The following is a 16,018-nucleotide window of genomic DNA, read 5'->3' as shown; positions in this document are numbered from 1 at the left end:
CACTCTAACAGTTACAGTAAGAAAATTTCTAAAATATCAAATGGCAACACCAAGTTTTTTGTATTGGAATGTGATCTCCATTGTGAAAAACCCTAAATAGCGTTCGAACGGCAACTGTAGCATGAAAATCACCGGCGGTAGATAGGCTAAAAGTGAGGACAACCAATAAGGACAGAGAAGCAGCATAAAATAAAGCATTTTATTGTGTTTCACAAATTTTCCACATGACCTTGTGGAGGACTAATCAGGCTGGGATCCGAAGAAACGGACATTAATGCTCTGGTGCACGGCAAAGTCCTTTTTACTTTTTCCTTGCCTATCGCCGGTGATTTTCATGCTACAGTTGCCGTTCGAACGCTATTTAGGGTTTTTCACAATGGAGATCACATTCCAATACAAAAAACTTGGTGTTGCCATTGGATATTTTAGAAATTTTCTCACTGTAACCGTAACTGTTAGAGTGACACTGTTGTTTTCCATATCATTCTTGAGCGCATACCTCAATATACCTTATGCCAAAATTTCATTGTTTCTGTGAATGGTATGATAGTTAGGGGCCCATATGTCGGGATAGTTTTTTTTATAATCACCCCGTATTTTAAGAATCACCAAGGAAAAGTCATCTCAAAGAATATTGAATCAAACTGAAATGATGATCACGAGCAAACTCAAAAAGAAACACTTCTCGTTTAAAATATGAAATTGGTAAAAGCAGCAAGATCAAATGTTCAAAAATGCTTGAAACTGAGGAGTACACAAGCACAACTTAGACTTGCACATAAGCGGCAAAAACAAGAAAAATAATTACCTTTCTAATGATTGCCTTTCAAGCGATTTTTTTTTCAAATTAGTGATTACCAAGTCTACAAGCTAAATCTAAAAACACTCATTTCCAAATTATTTTTAAAATATGAAATACCATGTTAGCCTATCATTTGTTGATATTGTAGAGAATGTAAAAATATAAATATGAAGAAATCTTCAGGAATTTTTTTGATTTAAAAATTTTTAAAAAATGTATTTCTTCCTCTAGAGCAGCGGTTCTCAACCGGTGCTCCGTGGTCACTCGAAGAAAATTTTAAAAAAAACCAGTAAATTTGAAAAAATAATTATATTTTTAAATAATAAAAATAAATCCGTAACTTTGATGAATAAATAAAAAATAGGCCCACAGGGGCTCCGCCTTAGAAATTATATACCAAAAAAGGCTTCGCGAGTCAAAAAAGGTTGAGAACCGCTGCTCCAGAGGAAATCTCTCTTCTTCTAGCTGAGAACTGTTTTTTTGAAGTAAAAAGTAATCCTGTGTAAGCTACCACATATATTTATAGGCCTATAAAAACTACATTTTATTTACTACAAAAATATTTTTGCTGATACAAAAATCAAATTTTCATTTTCCACCCCTGCAACTGCTAAAAGAGAAAATTCACTGTTTCCCTGTTAAAAACTGAATGAAAGACAAACACAAACCCGAGGAAAAAAAGAAAATTTTTTAATTTTTAGAAAAATATGTCGGGACAAGATGAAACTCTCTGTCGGGGCTGCCAAATCACTGCATGAAGAAATTGTTCCTCACTGTGTACCGCACGCACTGAAGAATGACATTCCTCTCGTGTGTAATCTCTTTCACCAATAGCTTGGGGGGGGGGGGGAAAGAAGAGAAACAAAAACTCAAATACTTGTACATGGTTTACAATTTTTTTTTTTTTTGCCACATCTTTAGATCAAGAAACACTTCAATATCAAACTTTACCAGTTTCTGTGCAATCTCTGAAGGTCTGATAACACTAAAAATGTGATATTTGTACAATCTCAAAAAATTTCAAGAATGTAAGGGTGGAATTATTTTGAATACAAACACAGCGCCAGAACAGGCGAAATGCCCAACAATGTGGCTGAGATAAAGGTGCCCATAACAAAAATAAGCCATATTTCTAAAATACAGAATTCAATTAAAAATGCGATTACAAAAACTAAAAACAATATATATGATAAAATATTATACAATGCCCATTAAATGTATTTATGGTTGTCTTATTCTAAATATGGATAGCTTCTCGATTTACTCCAACATGTTTATCGTATTTGTTTTTAAACGTGTCAATTGTGTTAGAATTCTACCCCGGGGTAAGCTATTCCATTTAGTAACAACCCTATTGGAGAAAAATTCCCTGCGACACCATAACCTAGAATTGTCCCTATGCTGTGTTAATAACCAACCTGTTATTTTATGTCAACAGGATATTGCTTGTATTGAATTAATTTTCACCAAGGCATACTCCAAATAAAAATTAAGATTTCAATACCGGGAAATTGACAGCAGATTGATGTTATTTACAGATTTCCTAAAGGCATTTGACAAAGTAGGCGGATTGCTACTACTGAGAAACCTAGCTGGCATGAGTGTTTCTGGTAAAATTGTGAAGGTAATTCAAGTACTGCTATCAGACAGGATTGATCAGGTTCATGTAGCGAGTATCATGTCCACAGAATGCCAGGGGAAAAGCAGAGTCGTCCAGGGATCGGTGTTAAGCCCAATCTCATTTACTTTGTACACATACAATATCATGCAGGTTGTGCCACCCATCCCTCTATTGCAATTCACAGATGACTTGAAATTATTCACTCCAGTAGAAAACATCATGTGCCTAAGACTTGCATGCCAACAACTTTTCCTTAGTGGAGTAGTCAGTAAGATCATCAAAAAGCAGATTAATGCATTTAGGCAGAGATGCACTGATCCTGAATATTATCAACGAGGTAATGAAACATTACAACAATTAGATACATGCGTGAATTAAGGTATTGTAATGAGAGGCATCCTGGATTTTACTGAACATTGTCGTGGCATAGTCTGTAAAGCTAACAGAATTTCATTCATGTTATTGAGGTATACCGCAAGTGTCATATGCTTTCAGAGTGTGTATTTTTTTCGCCTGACTATGGAGTTCTGTTCGCAACAGGGTTTAAGATAGATAAAAAATTCCTTTAGCAAAAATGGGGGGGGGGGAAGCTTTAGCAAAATGCTAGAATGCTAATGATTTATGGTTGGATGTCTTCTCGTTTCATACCTCCTATACACATTTTTGTGAAAGTAACTACTACTTCTTTCACATTCTAAGATTTTTTTTTTTTTTTGCATTTTGCGAAAAATGTGATGTTAGCTTAACCCGTTTTATCCCAATTTATTTATTTTGCTCAAATTTGAGAATAATTGTATTTTCTGAGGTATATCAAACCTAAATAGACTAAATATACAAAATTTGAATTTTTTTAAATTTTTTATACATGAAATCTGACCCGTCCTCTAAATAGGACACTGGGATAAAGGGGATAAAATTTGCACTTACAGGTTTTAGTGCTCTCTTCATTGGGGAAAAGCAATTTCCGACTAAAAATTTTCACGGTATCCAAATAATACTTCATTATTTACATTAGAGTTCAATTTTCAGTTGAATGTGACACTAAACTTGGTGGAAAGGCCCAAAGCAAGCCTGACAAATGGTTTTATCGCATTTCCCACAGTATGTTTTGGGTTTTGCTTTGCAGCCCTCTCTTTGACAACGGCGCTGTTTTTCCCTCTTCAGTAGAAAATGGCCTACACCATCTTTGTAGATGTCTTCTTTTGCACTTGGAGGTACAGAAGAGATCCTGGGTCTACCTCTTGTTCTGCTTACAGACTTTTTTAGATATACCATTGTTATTGCTCGTCGGAACTCCTTCAAGTTTAGGGCGTCGCTTTTGTTGAGAGCTTTGTGGATTATCCATGCATTTACCACTGCCATGTCCAGTGTACGAATGAAAAGTGGCCAGTACCACTTTTTTCCACGAATCTTAACGGCATATATTCCAGCCAACCAGTCGTGGTGATCCACCCCACCCATATTTTTGTTGTAAGAATTTATCAAATTAGGCATCTTCACGTTAACTTTATCTTTGTGTCCCTTTACTCGCCTTTTCACATCAATACATGGTTCTAAAGTGCTGCAATTTGTAGCAACAATGACAGTACTATTGTCATTCCATCGCACCAGGAAAATCTCGGAATTCTTGTCAAATGCAAAATCATACGTGCCTCTTTCCTTCTTCTGCATAGACTTAGATCCTTCTAAGGGACACTCATGGTTTATCCGATTTTCTCGTACGGTTCCTGTAGCTCGATAACCTTGTTCACCAAGACTTTTCAAAAGATCAATGCTGGTAAAAAAATTATCAAAATATAAAGTGTAGCTTGAAGGATTCAGAATGTTCTCTGTCAGTTTCATCACAACACATGTACCAAGTGGAGTATCCTTTCCTGCACCAGATTCTTTACCGCAGTAGAGGAAAAAGTTGTAACAATATCCTTCACTTCCACAGAGAGCCCAGAATTTATAGCCAAAACGTATTGGCTTGCCTCGGATGAATTGTTTCAGACTATTCCTACCATAATACATGATTATCATTTCATCAATGCTTAGATTAGCTGAGAAGTGTCCAAACTTCATAAAATTATTATTGAGCATGTCAAACAAAGGTTTTACCTTGAAAGATCTATCCTCGAGATACTGATTCACTGTTCCATTATCCACAAAGTGCAAAGAAGATTTCAACTTTTGGAAACGGTTTCGTGGCATGGCATTTTTCACCAGGGTAATGCCAAGGTTTTCAGCATCTGACCAGTAGTCACGTTCACAGGTATTTGAATGATAACCAGTTAGAAGCAAAATTCCAAGAAAAACAGGTATTTCATCAGCTGTGGTCAAGAAATCGTGTTCGTTTTTTACATCTGTTGCATATCGCACAGTTTCTTTAACTATATGATCGTAAACTTCGTTGGAATAAAACTGTTCAAATAGCTCTGATGGAGTTTTTCCTCCCAATGTAGTTTCCATCTTCTCGAGCAAGTCATTTGCAATTGAATCATCCTGTGTTTTCCATTTTGTATATTGTGGTGATTTCATCTTTACCCAAGAAGACTGATGCTTCTTAGCTTTTCGTCTGCGCTTTGTTGTCGAAACACTAGAGCTTGTGGAAGCTTCGGGCTCAAAACTGTCTCCAATTCTAACCTCCAGAGTTCCAGGAACGTCGTTTACAATAATCTCACCAGCATTTACTTCATTGTCATCCCCTTCATCTTTGTCAGTTAGTTCACTGGCATCTGGCGGTACAACATCAATTTCAAAATCACTCTCATCTGAATCTAAACGATTTAGTAGTTCCAATGCTTCCTCCAACTTCAGGAACCTTTCCCTAGACATGACTATGCAGGGGGGAAAAGCTAGGGAGAAAAAAAAGTTTTTTTCACTCTTAGCTATAAGGGGAGAAATAAGCGACAATTGCAAGCTCATCGTCCCACTGTCCTATTTAGAGGACAGTTATAAAATAATGTGCTACAACTTACCTAATAACAATAAAGCTTTAATTAACCATCAGGATGATAAGGAAAGAGTACTTTTACATAAAAAATGCCTAGCCACGTATCCAAAGTACACTGAGAAGGAATTCTGCAACTACAAAGAGAAGATACAAACAGCGCCCCCTAAAGCGGGGGATAACCAAAGTTTCCAGATGGAGGGAAGGGGGGAACAGACACATAACTCACACTGGCAGAAGCTTATACATACCCCTACATGTTCCAACTGAAAAAATATTCGCAACAAAAAAATACTGATTTACACATGTTATTTTTTAGCTGTCCTCTAAATAGGACAGTGGGATAAAATGGGTTAAACCCTGGTTTGCAAGTATTAAGCCCTTACAAAATTAAGGAAAAGACACAAAGCCCCCGAAAAGCCACAGAGGTCCTGTCTGCAAAATTTAGTCCTGAGCTCTGCCCCTCTGAATCCTAACTCATATATTCATAAAGGGTGGTTGATGACGTACGCATTATCCAAACCCCCCCCCTTCCCCATTGTCATCCAAAAGTCAGCAAATCAGAAACCCCCTCTCCCCCCCCCCCATCGATGATGACGTAATACTTGAATGGCCCCTTATCTACCATCAGGAGAACCTTTCTTCGAGATCATGGGCAAACGAGTTAGCCGTCAGAGGCACCACTTTAAAATAAAAATACTAATTTTTAGCCAGAATAGTTTTTTTTTCACGGATACAGATGCAGTGTGGCGAGAATATGGAAATTAATATTATATTGTTTATTATATATAATATTAATATGGAATACGCAAGATTTGCTTCCGCTGTTGGATATTTCGACCTAACTCTGTATGCGAAGTGCTATTTGTTATGTTCTATTTTTCTTGATTATTTTAGTAAACCTTCCCCCGACTTCTTCTCGATCGTAGGTCCTCGGCTGTACCTCCACTACGATTTCAGGACGAAATAACTGGATTCTAGACTCCCAAAAGAAGAAAACAACACTTTATTTAATTTATTATCCAACACCTCCAACGTAACCGTCCTGTCTCTTCGGTACCAACTTTTTCACTCCCTTCCCTTTTTCGAATGTCTCAGCTCGTTCCCCTTTCTTTCTCTCGCGACTCCTGTTTCTCCCAGGCCTTCTTCACACTTTTTCTCCTGAACCTTACACGTCCCATCATCGAAAAGCACATCCGTCGTTTTTTAAATGACAATGATGCTTCAAGAGTCTACCCAACTCAGTCTCTCAACGGCAACCGTGACAGGGCGTCGGCATTACCATGCATGCCACCCTTTCTGTACGATATAGTCACATTGTAGTGTTGTATGGCCAGTGCCCGCCTAGCTAGTTTAGCACTGTGCTGTAGACCTTTTGTGAGATACGTCAGCGAATTATGATCAGAAACTACCTGAACTCTTGCCCCGAAGATCCAAGTGTCGAATAGTCTCAAGGCCGCTACCACGCTGAATGCTTCTCTCTCTATTGTTGACCATCTAGTCTGTGCAGGAGATAATTTCTTACTGAAGAACGCTATGGGGTGCTCGTGTCCTTCCTCATCCGTCTGAGACAAACACACTCCAACAGCGTCTGCCGAAGCATCTGTGTACAACTGATATGCCTTACTTGGGTCAGGTGTATATAACGTGGGCACGTTAATTAGTTCCTGCTTCACAGCCTGAAAGGCTGTTTCTTCTTTATCGTTCCAAGGAAGCAGATTTGGCACCCTTTTTTTTTAATCAGTGAGAGGCATAACCATTCGCGAGTAGCCAGGAATGTAATCTCTATAGTAACTTGCTAGGCCCAACATGCTTCTGAGTTCCTTCTTAGACGTAGGACAACTCAACAGCATCATTGCTTCAATTTTTTGAGGGTCCGGGGCATGTTTGCCAGATCTGATTATATGTCCTAAGAACCTTAATTGCTTCTCTGCGAAGACGCACTTCTTTCCGTTGACTGTAAAGCCTGCCTGAAGGAGGGCCTTGAGCACATTTCCTATGTAAATCACGTGGTCATCCCATGTGTCCGAGAATACAGTGACGCCGTCAATGTAAGAGCGACAATATCGCTGATGGGGAACTAATAACTTGTCTAGCACTTTCTGAAACGTACTGCCGGCATTCTTCAATCCAAAGGGAAGAATGTTCCACTGATAATGTCTAGAGTGAGTGACGAACGCCGTAAAATGCTTGGAGTCATTCGCCATGGGTATGTGCCAATAACCCTTCGTCAAATCTACCACGGAAATAAAATTTGCCTTCCCAACTTCATACAACAGCTCTGTCGCATTCTTCATAGGGTATGCATTTGGAACAGTGAAACTATTTAGTAGTCTGTAGTCCACACATAGTCGGACACTTCCGTCCTTTTTTTGCTACACAAACAATGGGATGACTCCAATCATTATTACTGGATTCTATTAGCTTGAGCTGTAGCAGTTCATTTACTTGTCTGTCTACCTCCTCTCATAGAGCGAATGACACCCTATACGGGGGTAACCTCTTCGGCGCGCAATCAGTCATGAATTTTATTGAATGTCCATCCACCTCTGCATGTCCTGGTTTGTCACTGAACACATCAACGTATCTGGTCAACACTTCCCTTAGCTGCACCCATTGTTTTCAGTCTAGGTTCCCTCTTATCGCATCGATGGTTTCTGATATATCAGCGACTGTCACCTTTTTCTTATCCGTCGGAGCATAGTGCAATTCACCAAAATCAGCGTCTTGGTCGAAGATTAATCCCACATGATTTACCCTGGCGATACATGGTCTTATCTTGTTGACGTGTAGTTCCCTTGAGCTGTCGTCTTCAAACTCCACCAGCACGGAACACTGCCTGGTCAGCCGCTTTACTGTTGCAGGTCCCTGCCACGTCTTCAATAACTTATGTGTTGAAGTGGTCGTAAGACTAGTACTTGATCACCTGCCTTGAAATTCTTTTCCCTAAACCGAATTATACTGGTTCGTGTAAATGGCTTGATTTTTCTCGGAGTTCGCTTTCGCTATCTCACTCACTTTGCTGATCTCTCGCAAATCCTTAATGTATTCTTCAATGGAACGAGAAACACCGAGCGGAATCTGCCTTTCACCAGTCCAATAGTTTTTCACTAGATGTAACGGTCCCAGTGGTAAACAACCATACACTAGTTGAAATGGGGACATTCCTGTGGTGCTACGAAGCACCTCTCTGTATGCGAATAATAGCAAAGGTAGGTGCAAATCCCAATTTCGACCATTTTCTTGGATATTTTTATTCAGCAAGTCCTTGAGGGTCCTATTCCACCTTTCCACCACTCCCATGCTCTCGGGGTGTCCTGGTGTCGCAAATCTGGGTGTCACACCAATCACGTCCAAAAAAACTTCCGAAAGCTTTGACGTGAAATTCGTACCCTGATCGGTGCATATAGTCTTCGGAAATCCGGTACGAGTGAAAATCTCTATGAGCACATTACACGTGGATTTTGCACTGATATTTCTCACTGGTATGGCCTCTGCCCAACGAGAGCATACATCTATAGCGCAGATGATGAACTTGAGTTCTAACGGCCCCACGCAGTCTACGCTCCACACTTTGAAGGGAGTGTTCTGGTCTCACGATCGGCTGAATCGGAATTCTGTCCCGGTAAGATATCGGCCTTCGTAGCTGACAGATTTTTCAGCTCTCACAATATTTCTTGGAGTCCCTCTTGAGCGTCGGCCAAAAGAATGAGTACTTGATCCTCTGCTTAGTCTTGTTTTCACCTAAATGCCCCGATAGGGGCATATCGTGACCCATTTTCAATATCGTTTCACACTTGCAGTGCGGCACCACGACTTGCTTCACTTTCTCGCCGCAAACTTCATCCTTATGCATCAGGATTCCTTTGCTGATCTCGTAGTTTTGTTGGTGTTTCTCGGCGAGTTTCCACACATCCTTCAAAGACCCGTCTTCCTTTTGCAGCATGGCGAATTTCTCCTTATTACCCTCATCCGACGTGTTGAGCCCATCTCTTTCTAGAGTTGTGGCCGTAGCGTATTCCAGGGGACTGATCATGACATCCACAGAGGCACCGGTATCATCCTCACAGGTTGGCTCATTGATCGGACTTAGTAACAGTAGATTCCCCAAGAGAGCTTTGTATGCTGTTGGGCATATTAGCAGTTCATTTGCCAACCGACTCGACACTGCGCAAGTAATTGGCACGTACCCATGCTTGCCGTCGTTGATCCTCATCAAGTATATTTTCAGAGGGACTATCTCGCTTTCACCAAAGGCGGACTTGATCCTTATTTTCCCTTCACCTTCATTTTCGTCGACCTCAACCAAATCCGACTGAGATCTGGGCCCCGGTATCGATTATGGCTCTGATTGTCTTCTGACCACATTTCAAATCCACAGTATGCAATGAGTCGATGTTCGCATTAACATCAGATGCCGCCACCGTGATACGTGCCATCAGGACTGTGATTTCTTCACTCATGTCTCTCTCTCTTCAGTCTGGACAGAGTTCACCTGAGCCTTGTCCAATGGCTTCTGCTGACCTTGTGTAATACAAAACCTTGCTATATGGCCTTCTGCTCCACACGCATAACAAGTGACTGCGGCTCTCTCTCTGGTATTCGAACCCATCGTTGCCTTAGGTGTGAAGGACTCCCCCTGAAGCCTCTGGTTTCCGCTGGCTTTCCATCTCGGATTTTGATGAACCGGTCTTGGGGTTCTCGTCCTGTCACTAGGAAAGGGTGTCCTCTTCACATCATCGAATCTATCTAGTTTCTCCGATAGCTCACTTGATGACACCATATCACTCCATTCGTCCAGATAGTGTTCTTTAAAATCTGCTGGGACGCGTTTTTTGATTTGATCGGTGATGATTAAATCTCTTAGTTGCTCAAACGTCGTGACCCCCAAAGCCGCCGCCCATCCATCAAAATAGGTACACAGTTCGTGGTAGAAATCTCTCCAGGTGCCCTCTTGATTCTTGTGGCATGAAGAAAACATCTGTCGGAACTTCTCTGGGGTGAGTTTGAATCTCCGCAATAACAATTCTTTAACTTGATTATAGTCCTGTACTTGCTCTTCCGGCTCGCGGGCAATTAACTGGTTCATCTCGTAGGGAAGAAGTCCCAAGAGCTCAGCTAACCAATCTTCACGTGCCAGGGCCAAGCGACGAGCTTGCCGCTCGAACAGCACCAGGTACAGGCTTATGTCTCATTCCATCCTGAACTTTTGCATCATGTTCTGGAAATCCCGGCTGGGGGTTTTGCCGCGTCCAGCTTGATTATTCTCCTCTCTTCTGGCTCCTGTCTCAATCCTCAGTCTTTCGAGTTCATGTTCCATCTCCTTTTCTCTACACCGCTCCTCCATCTCTTTCTCTCTACGCCTCTCCTCCATCTCCATCTCTTCTCTCTCTTTCCTATTGCCTATGATCGTTTTCAGCATCTCTCTGCACGCCGATTCGTTGTACAGTTCACTTTCCTGTATGGTACTTACTAGCATTAAGTTGAACTCCGGTCGGACTTCTACCCCAAAGTTGGCGGCCATGGTCTCCAGATCCTCCTTGTTCCCTTTTGCCAAATATGCCATCTTTATTTATCGTCTCGATACCGCTGTACCACACTTGCTCCTTTTTCCCTGGGCAGGATTGCCCCTCTCAGCACCGGTTGTCGGGTTGACTTTACGAAAAAAAAAACCAGCGTGGGTGCTCGACGCTGCTACTATCCTTACTATCCTTCCGGTGGTTCCACCGTCGCTAGGACACTCTTCTTCGAATTCAGCTCACAATCTTGAGTCGTTGAAGCCACGACCTCATCCTACCGACTGCGCCAGTGAACTTTCCCCCGACTTCTTCTCGGTCGTAGGTTCTCGGCTGTACCTCCACTACAATTTCAGGAAGAAATAACTGGATTCTAGACTCCCAAAAGAAGAAAACAACACTTCATTTAATTTATTATCCAACACCTCCAACGAAACCGTCCTGTCTCTTCAGTACCAACTTTTTCACTCCCTTCCCTTTTTCGAATGTCTCAGCTCGTTCTTCTTTCTTTCTCTCGCGACTCCTGTTTCTCCCAGGCCTTCTTCACACTTTTTCTCCTGAACCTTACAATTTTTATTTTGTTATTCATTATTACTTTTGCAGTAGTAAGTGCATTTTGTGCCTTCTGGAGTTATTGTAAATAAAAATTCAATTCAACCTGAAAAATGAAGGATTATGGTTCTGACTGACAGTCACACTTGGGACCCTTCAACTGACAAAATAAGTTTACATTTACAGCTATTGAATGTCTGAAACCTAAACGCAGGGCCACTACTAGGGATGGTTAGAGAAGGGGCCTGATGCCCCGGGCGCTGGACTATGAAGGGCATAAAATTTCTTCTTTATGGGTTCAAAATTACAAGGAGAGGGCATCAAAATGAATACTTGCCCCAAGCAACAGGGTCAAGTGTAGCCCAATACTCTCACAATAAATCAAACAATTTGGAATATCACAATGTTACACACGCATACCTTCTCGAGTAAACTGTTCTTGGGTGTGCTCAGATTCTGATTGCAGTTTGCTTCGTTTCTATCTCTGCACCATTGTACTCGCTGTCTAGAGTTACCTGTGAGAAACAAATGCATCGATTAATAATATATCCCCACGATTTCAACCTGATTCTGATTAGTATATAACACATTATGTTAATGTCACAATCGTATATTATTTCTGTGTACAAATAAATATCACAAAACTCTTACAGAGGTTTGATTAGCCTCCATGTGAACAAATTTTGAAGGTCATCATTAAAGGGTGCGTGAGAGAAAAGTGGAAATCATTTGTGTTTTCGAATATGCGGAGTGAGGACATTCTTTCTTTGAATTGCAAGTTTTGAATGGGAAGTTATGGAACCTAAAATAAATTCGTTTTGGGAAGGCTATGCTGTAGCACTTTTCCATGCAAAGTTCAGCTTCACTGCAATCATAAAACAGTACAAGGATCATGTTGGAATCAACAACATGATTCGACGGATAAGTGATTTGGACATTCTATGTAAGAAATCTCCCATAAAGGCTGTTTCGAAGCAAATCTATCCAAAGGTCACATCAGCTATCGAACAACATCAGGCATTTGGCACAACAGAAAAACCCACCAACACATATGGCAAGAAAGGTAAGAGCAAGCCAGGCAACCATATCCCAACTCATTAAAGACAAATTGCAATTACGGAAGGTGCGGGAAGCTCAAGGACACCTGCTAACCCATCAGCATAAAGAAGAATGAAAAAGGAATGCACAAAAATTGTATGAAAATTATTTGGCAGGTAACAAGTAGAAATTTGTGTCTTTTCCCTAGATGAAGCTTGGGCCTACCTTTCCATCAGCAATAACATTCGAGCCATCACTTTCATCCTGTCCATGGTAAGGGTCGACCAGAATGGGTTAGACAATGTAAGGAAGCATTTCCAAAGGGATTCATGGTGGTAGCAGGATACTCGTACAGAGGGAAACTCATGATCCGGAAAATCGGAAAAAAAAATACAACAGTTAATGCAGCCTATTTCTAGCAATTGTAAATGACACCAATTTTCACACCCACCTTGTATGGAACTGACATGAACCAAGTTTACATCCACATGGACAAGGCACACAGCTAAAAGCTCACAAGCTTTTTATTAACAGATGGCAAAATCCACTGGAATTAAAGTTATCCTATTTGACCATGTCTCTATCAAGTCTCCAGACGCAAGTCAGATGGATTTTCGTGGCTTTGGACTACTTAAAAGAGCACTTGCAAACCGTTGTCTGAGCACAGTCAGCGGTCTATGGAAAATATGTAAGGAGTGGGACAGAATTCCCCTGCCACAGCTTCAGAGGAGTCTCCTTCAATGGAAATTACGATGTCGTGGCATTGTTCAAGAACAGGGTGGGCACACAGAGCACAAGCGCTGCTGGAGACATGGATTTTCCCAGGTGAATTTTATTTTCAAAATTGTTCACATGAAGATTAATCAACCTCTGTATACCAGTTACACTCACATTTCAATCAATCAATGGACACAAGACTTACGGTAGTTATTGCCTGCTGATGCTTCTTTGCTTGACGCACCCTCTATCTCTATGTTGGTGACGTCGGATATGACTGGCTTCGGTGATGCAGGCAGAACTGGTTCCTCCTCTCTGCTGTGGGCGATGGCCAAGACTTCGGGACCCTCGTCATCATCAGAACCTGTTGACAGAAAATTGATAGCTCTCAATGCCAATGCAAAAGAAAAATTCTTTAAAAAAAAAACTTTTGAATTAATGTTATTCTTATTACGTTTTTCACATGCATCATGTATAACTAAATAATTCCCACAAGGATACTTACATTGATTATAAGCAGTTATTCCAGTTTCTAAATTAACATTTGGTTCGATCTTCCTCGCTGATTCACTGGCTATTTTGTCTTTCATTGGCTCACCCATATCTACATCAAAGAGAAATTCGATGGCATAATCATTCAAAGAAACAAAGCAGTGAGGCTTCTTTGCCACAACACACACCACAAATAAGTCTGAACAGTAACTCCTACTCAAACTGTCACGAGAGCTATCACTAATCTAAATAATCACCAGTGCTTATTCCAGATGGAAAACATTTTTTCATCGAAAAATTATCTATTACCTAGCGTATACTATTCAATTTTTATTCATGCTTTGTAACTTTGCACCAGAAATGGGTTGGTTGCGCTGTACCCAAAAACACGTACCCGTGTTTCTGAACCCATGGTTCATGATGATGGGACAGTTGGTTCACACGAAGACTTGATTATTTTCATTCTGACTGAACAAAAAAAATTATTCAGTTGTTGTGACAGATAACTGCAGGACCAACTTTAGTTCGACTCATGCATTGCAGCTTAGTTTGAACAAAGCAATTGCTGTTGCAGTTCATTTCCAATTTATTAGGTCACTATATAGAAAAATCTTAAATCACTTCGAGCACAGTCTTGAAAGCAAAATTGAGCTGAAGAATAACCAAGATGAAGTTGAACACAAATTAAAGGCTATACAGCAAGATGAGCCGACAAGGTGGAAGTCCAGATATTTCGTGGGTGGTACACTACTAGAAAATAGAGTAGCTATTGCAGAAACCATAAGTTAACAGAAAACTATCATTATGGCTTTAAGCTCTGCTGAATGGGAGAAGATAAAGATTAAAAACTTGTCTTAGAGAAATGCTTCAGCTGTTACCGAACTGCTAGGATAGGGAAGGAGAATTACTTGTCTGCAAGCATTGTATTTCCAGCTATTTTTACCTATTTGGCTGCTCCATTCACTACTACCTTCAATCTTCCAATTAGTTTGGGTCTCTTTCCTTCACTTTGAAAAATCTGCACTGTTACGCCTATCTTTAAAAAGGGCAATAATGCTGATGTATTGAATTATCGGGCTATAATCAAAATGAGTGCCTTTTGCAAAGTATTTAAACTTGTTGTTCATAAGAAATTCATAGCCATGTTCGATCCTGGATCTCTGCACATCAACATGGTTTCATGCTCAAACAATCTGCTAGCACGAAGCTTGTGGTAGTTTCTCAGGCTATTGCTCATGCTATTGACAGCAACCAACAACTGGACGTAATCAACACTGATTTTTCCAAAACATTTAATAGCATTAACCATACTATATTCTACTTTAAAAAATTGGGGCTTGGGGGTTTTTTAGGTCACCTCGCTAACTGGCTCGAATCCTACCTCATGGGTAGATACCAATACATAAGTTTTAATGGCGCCAAATGTTCCATTTATCCTTGTCTTACTGGTGTTCCTCAGCAGTCCATTTTCGGCCAGTTGCTTTTCATTTTATTCATCAATGATTTGGAAAATCTAATTCTTAATTCTAATCGTTTGATATATGCCAATGATGTCAAAATCTTCCAAGTCATGAATAGTATAGAAAAGACTGAGACGCTACAAAATTCTGTAAAATTACATAGTTCATGGTGTATAGAAATAATCAGATCTGCTATTAACTATGAATCGCGCAAAGTCTGTCAGAATGCATCGACGATTACCTTTTTGTGAAAATTCTGCTTAATTACTTAAATTACAATAACTTATCCTTTTGAATGTTTTCATCTCCAGTAGTTTGTCATGTTATACTAATATGATATTCGTGAAAATAACACTTATTTTTACAAATCTTGTCCTGTCAAAGTACTTGGCTTTATTGTAAGGTTGTCCTGACTATTCACCTTTCTTCCAATAATGGTTAACAGCATTGCCATATGCTTAAAAGTCACCATAAAATCCTATATACCCAAGCGGAACAGTTTAAGTAACGAAAGTTACGCTGGGAAGTTAATTCGCCGACTAAAGTTTTTGGAACATTGAGGACTGTTCAAGCTAGATCTCATTTCTGCATGGGCTCTACTGGAGAAACTAGAGAAACTGCGAGACACCCAGGCTCTGTCGCAAGAAACAACGTAAGCACTTTGGCCCCCCAGGGCATCTCCGGCAAAAACAAAATTTATTGATACGCCAAAGATTACATATAGTGCAAGGAAATCAAAAATTATGTAAATCGAAGAATCAAATTAATCAAGTTAAAGTCAAAGTGCAATGGGCACGGATAATAAATAATCATAGAAAGCATGGGCTCTACTAATTTAGGGGTTGAAATTTAAACAAAATATCTTTGTTGAAAAAAATTAGACGTTCT

The 16,018-nt window shown here is 40.2% G+C and overlaps 1 protein-coding gene across 1 annotated transcript in view; it reads right to left on the bottom strand.

Moving 5' to 3' along the window:
• Positions 1-1,475: 1,475 nt before the first annotated feature.
• Nufip (nuclear FMR1 interacting protein 1) overlaps positions 1,476-16,018 on the bottom strand; it is a 38,662-nt gene continuing 24,119 nt past the window's right edge. Inside the window, exons 8-11 of the mRNA XM_089252283.1 lie at positions 13,684-13,782; positions 13,384-13,542; positions 11,844-11,938; positions 1,476-1,636 (exon numbers count right to left, since the gene is read on the bottom strand). Of these exons, the coding sequence (XP_089108409.1) occupies positions 1,550-1,636; positions 11,844-11,938; positions 13,384-13,542; positions 13,684-13,782 (440 nt within the window). The 3' untranslated portion in view covers positions 1,476-1,549. The remainder of the gene's footprint in view (positions 1,637-11,843; positions 11,939-13,383; positions 13,543-13,683; positions 13,783-16,018) is intronic.

This window comes from Pholcus phalangioides, unplaced genomic scaffold (genome assembly GCF_987345545.1).
Source record: "Pholcus phalangioides strain wild (caught in Gottingen) unplaced genomic scaffold, Ppha-v1.0 ptg000028l_1, whole genome shotgun sequence".
Taxonomy (NCBI): Eukaryota; Metazoa; Arthropoda; class Arachnida; order Araneae; family Pholcidae; genus Pholcus; species Pholcus phalangioides.
This window is presented reverse-complemented; position numbering and strand designations above follow the sequence as displayed.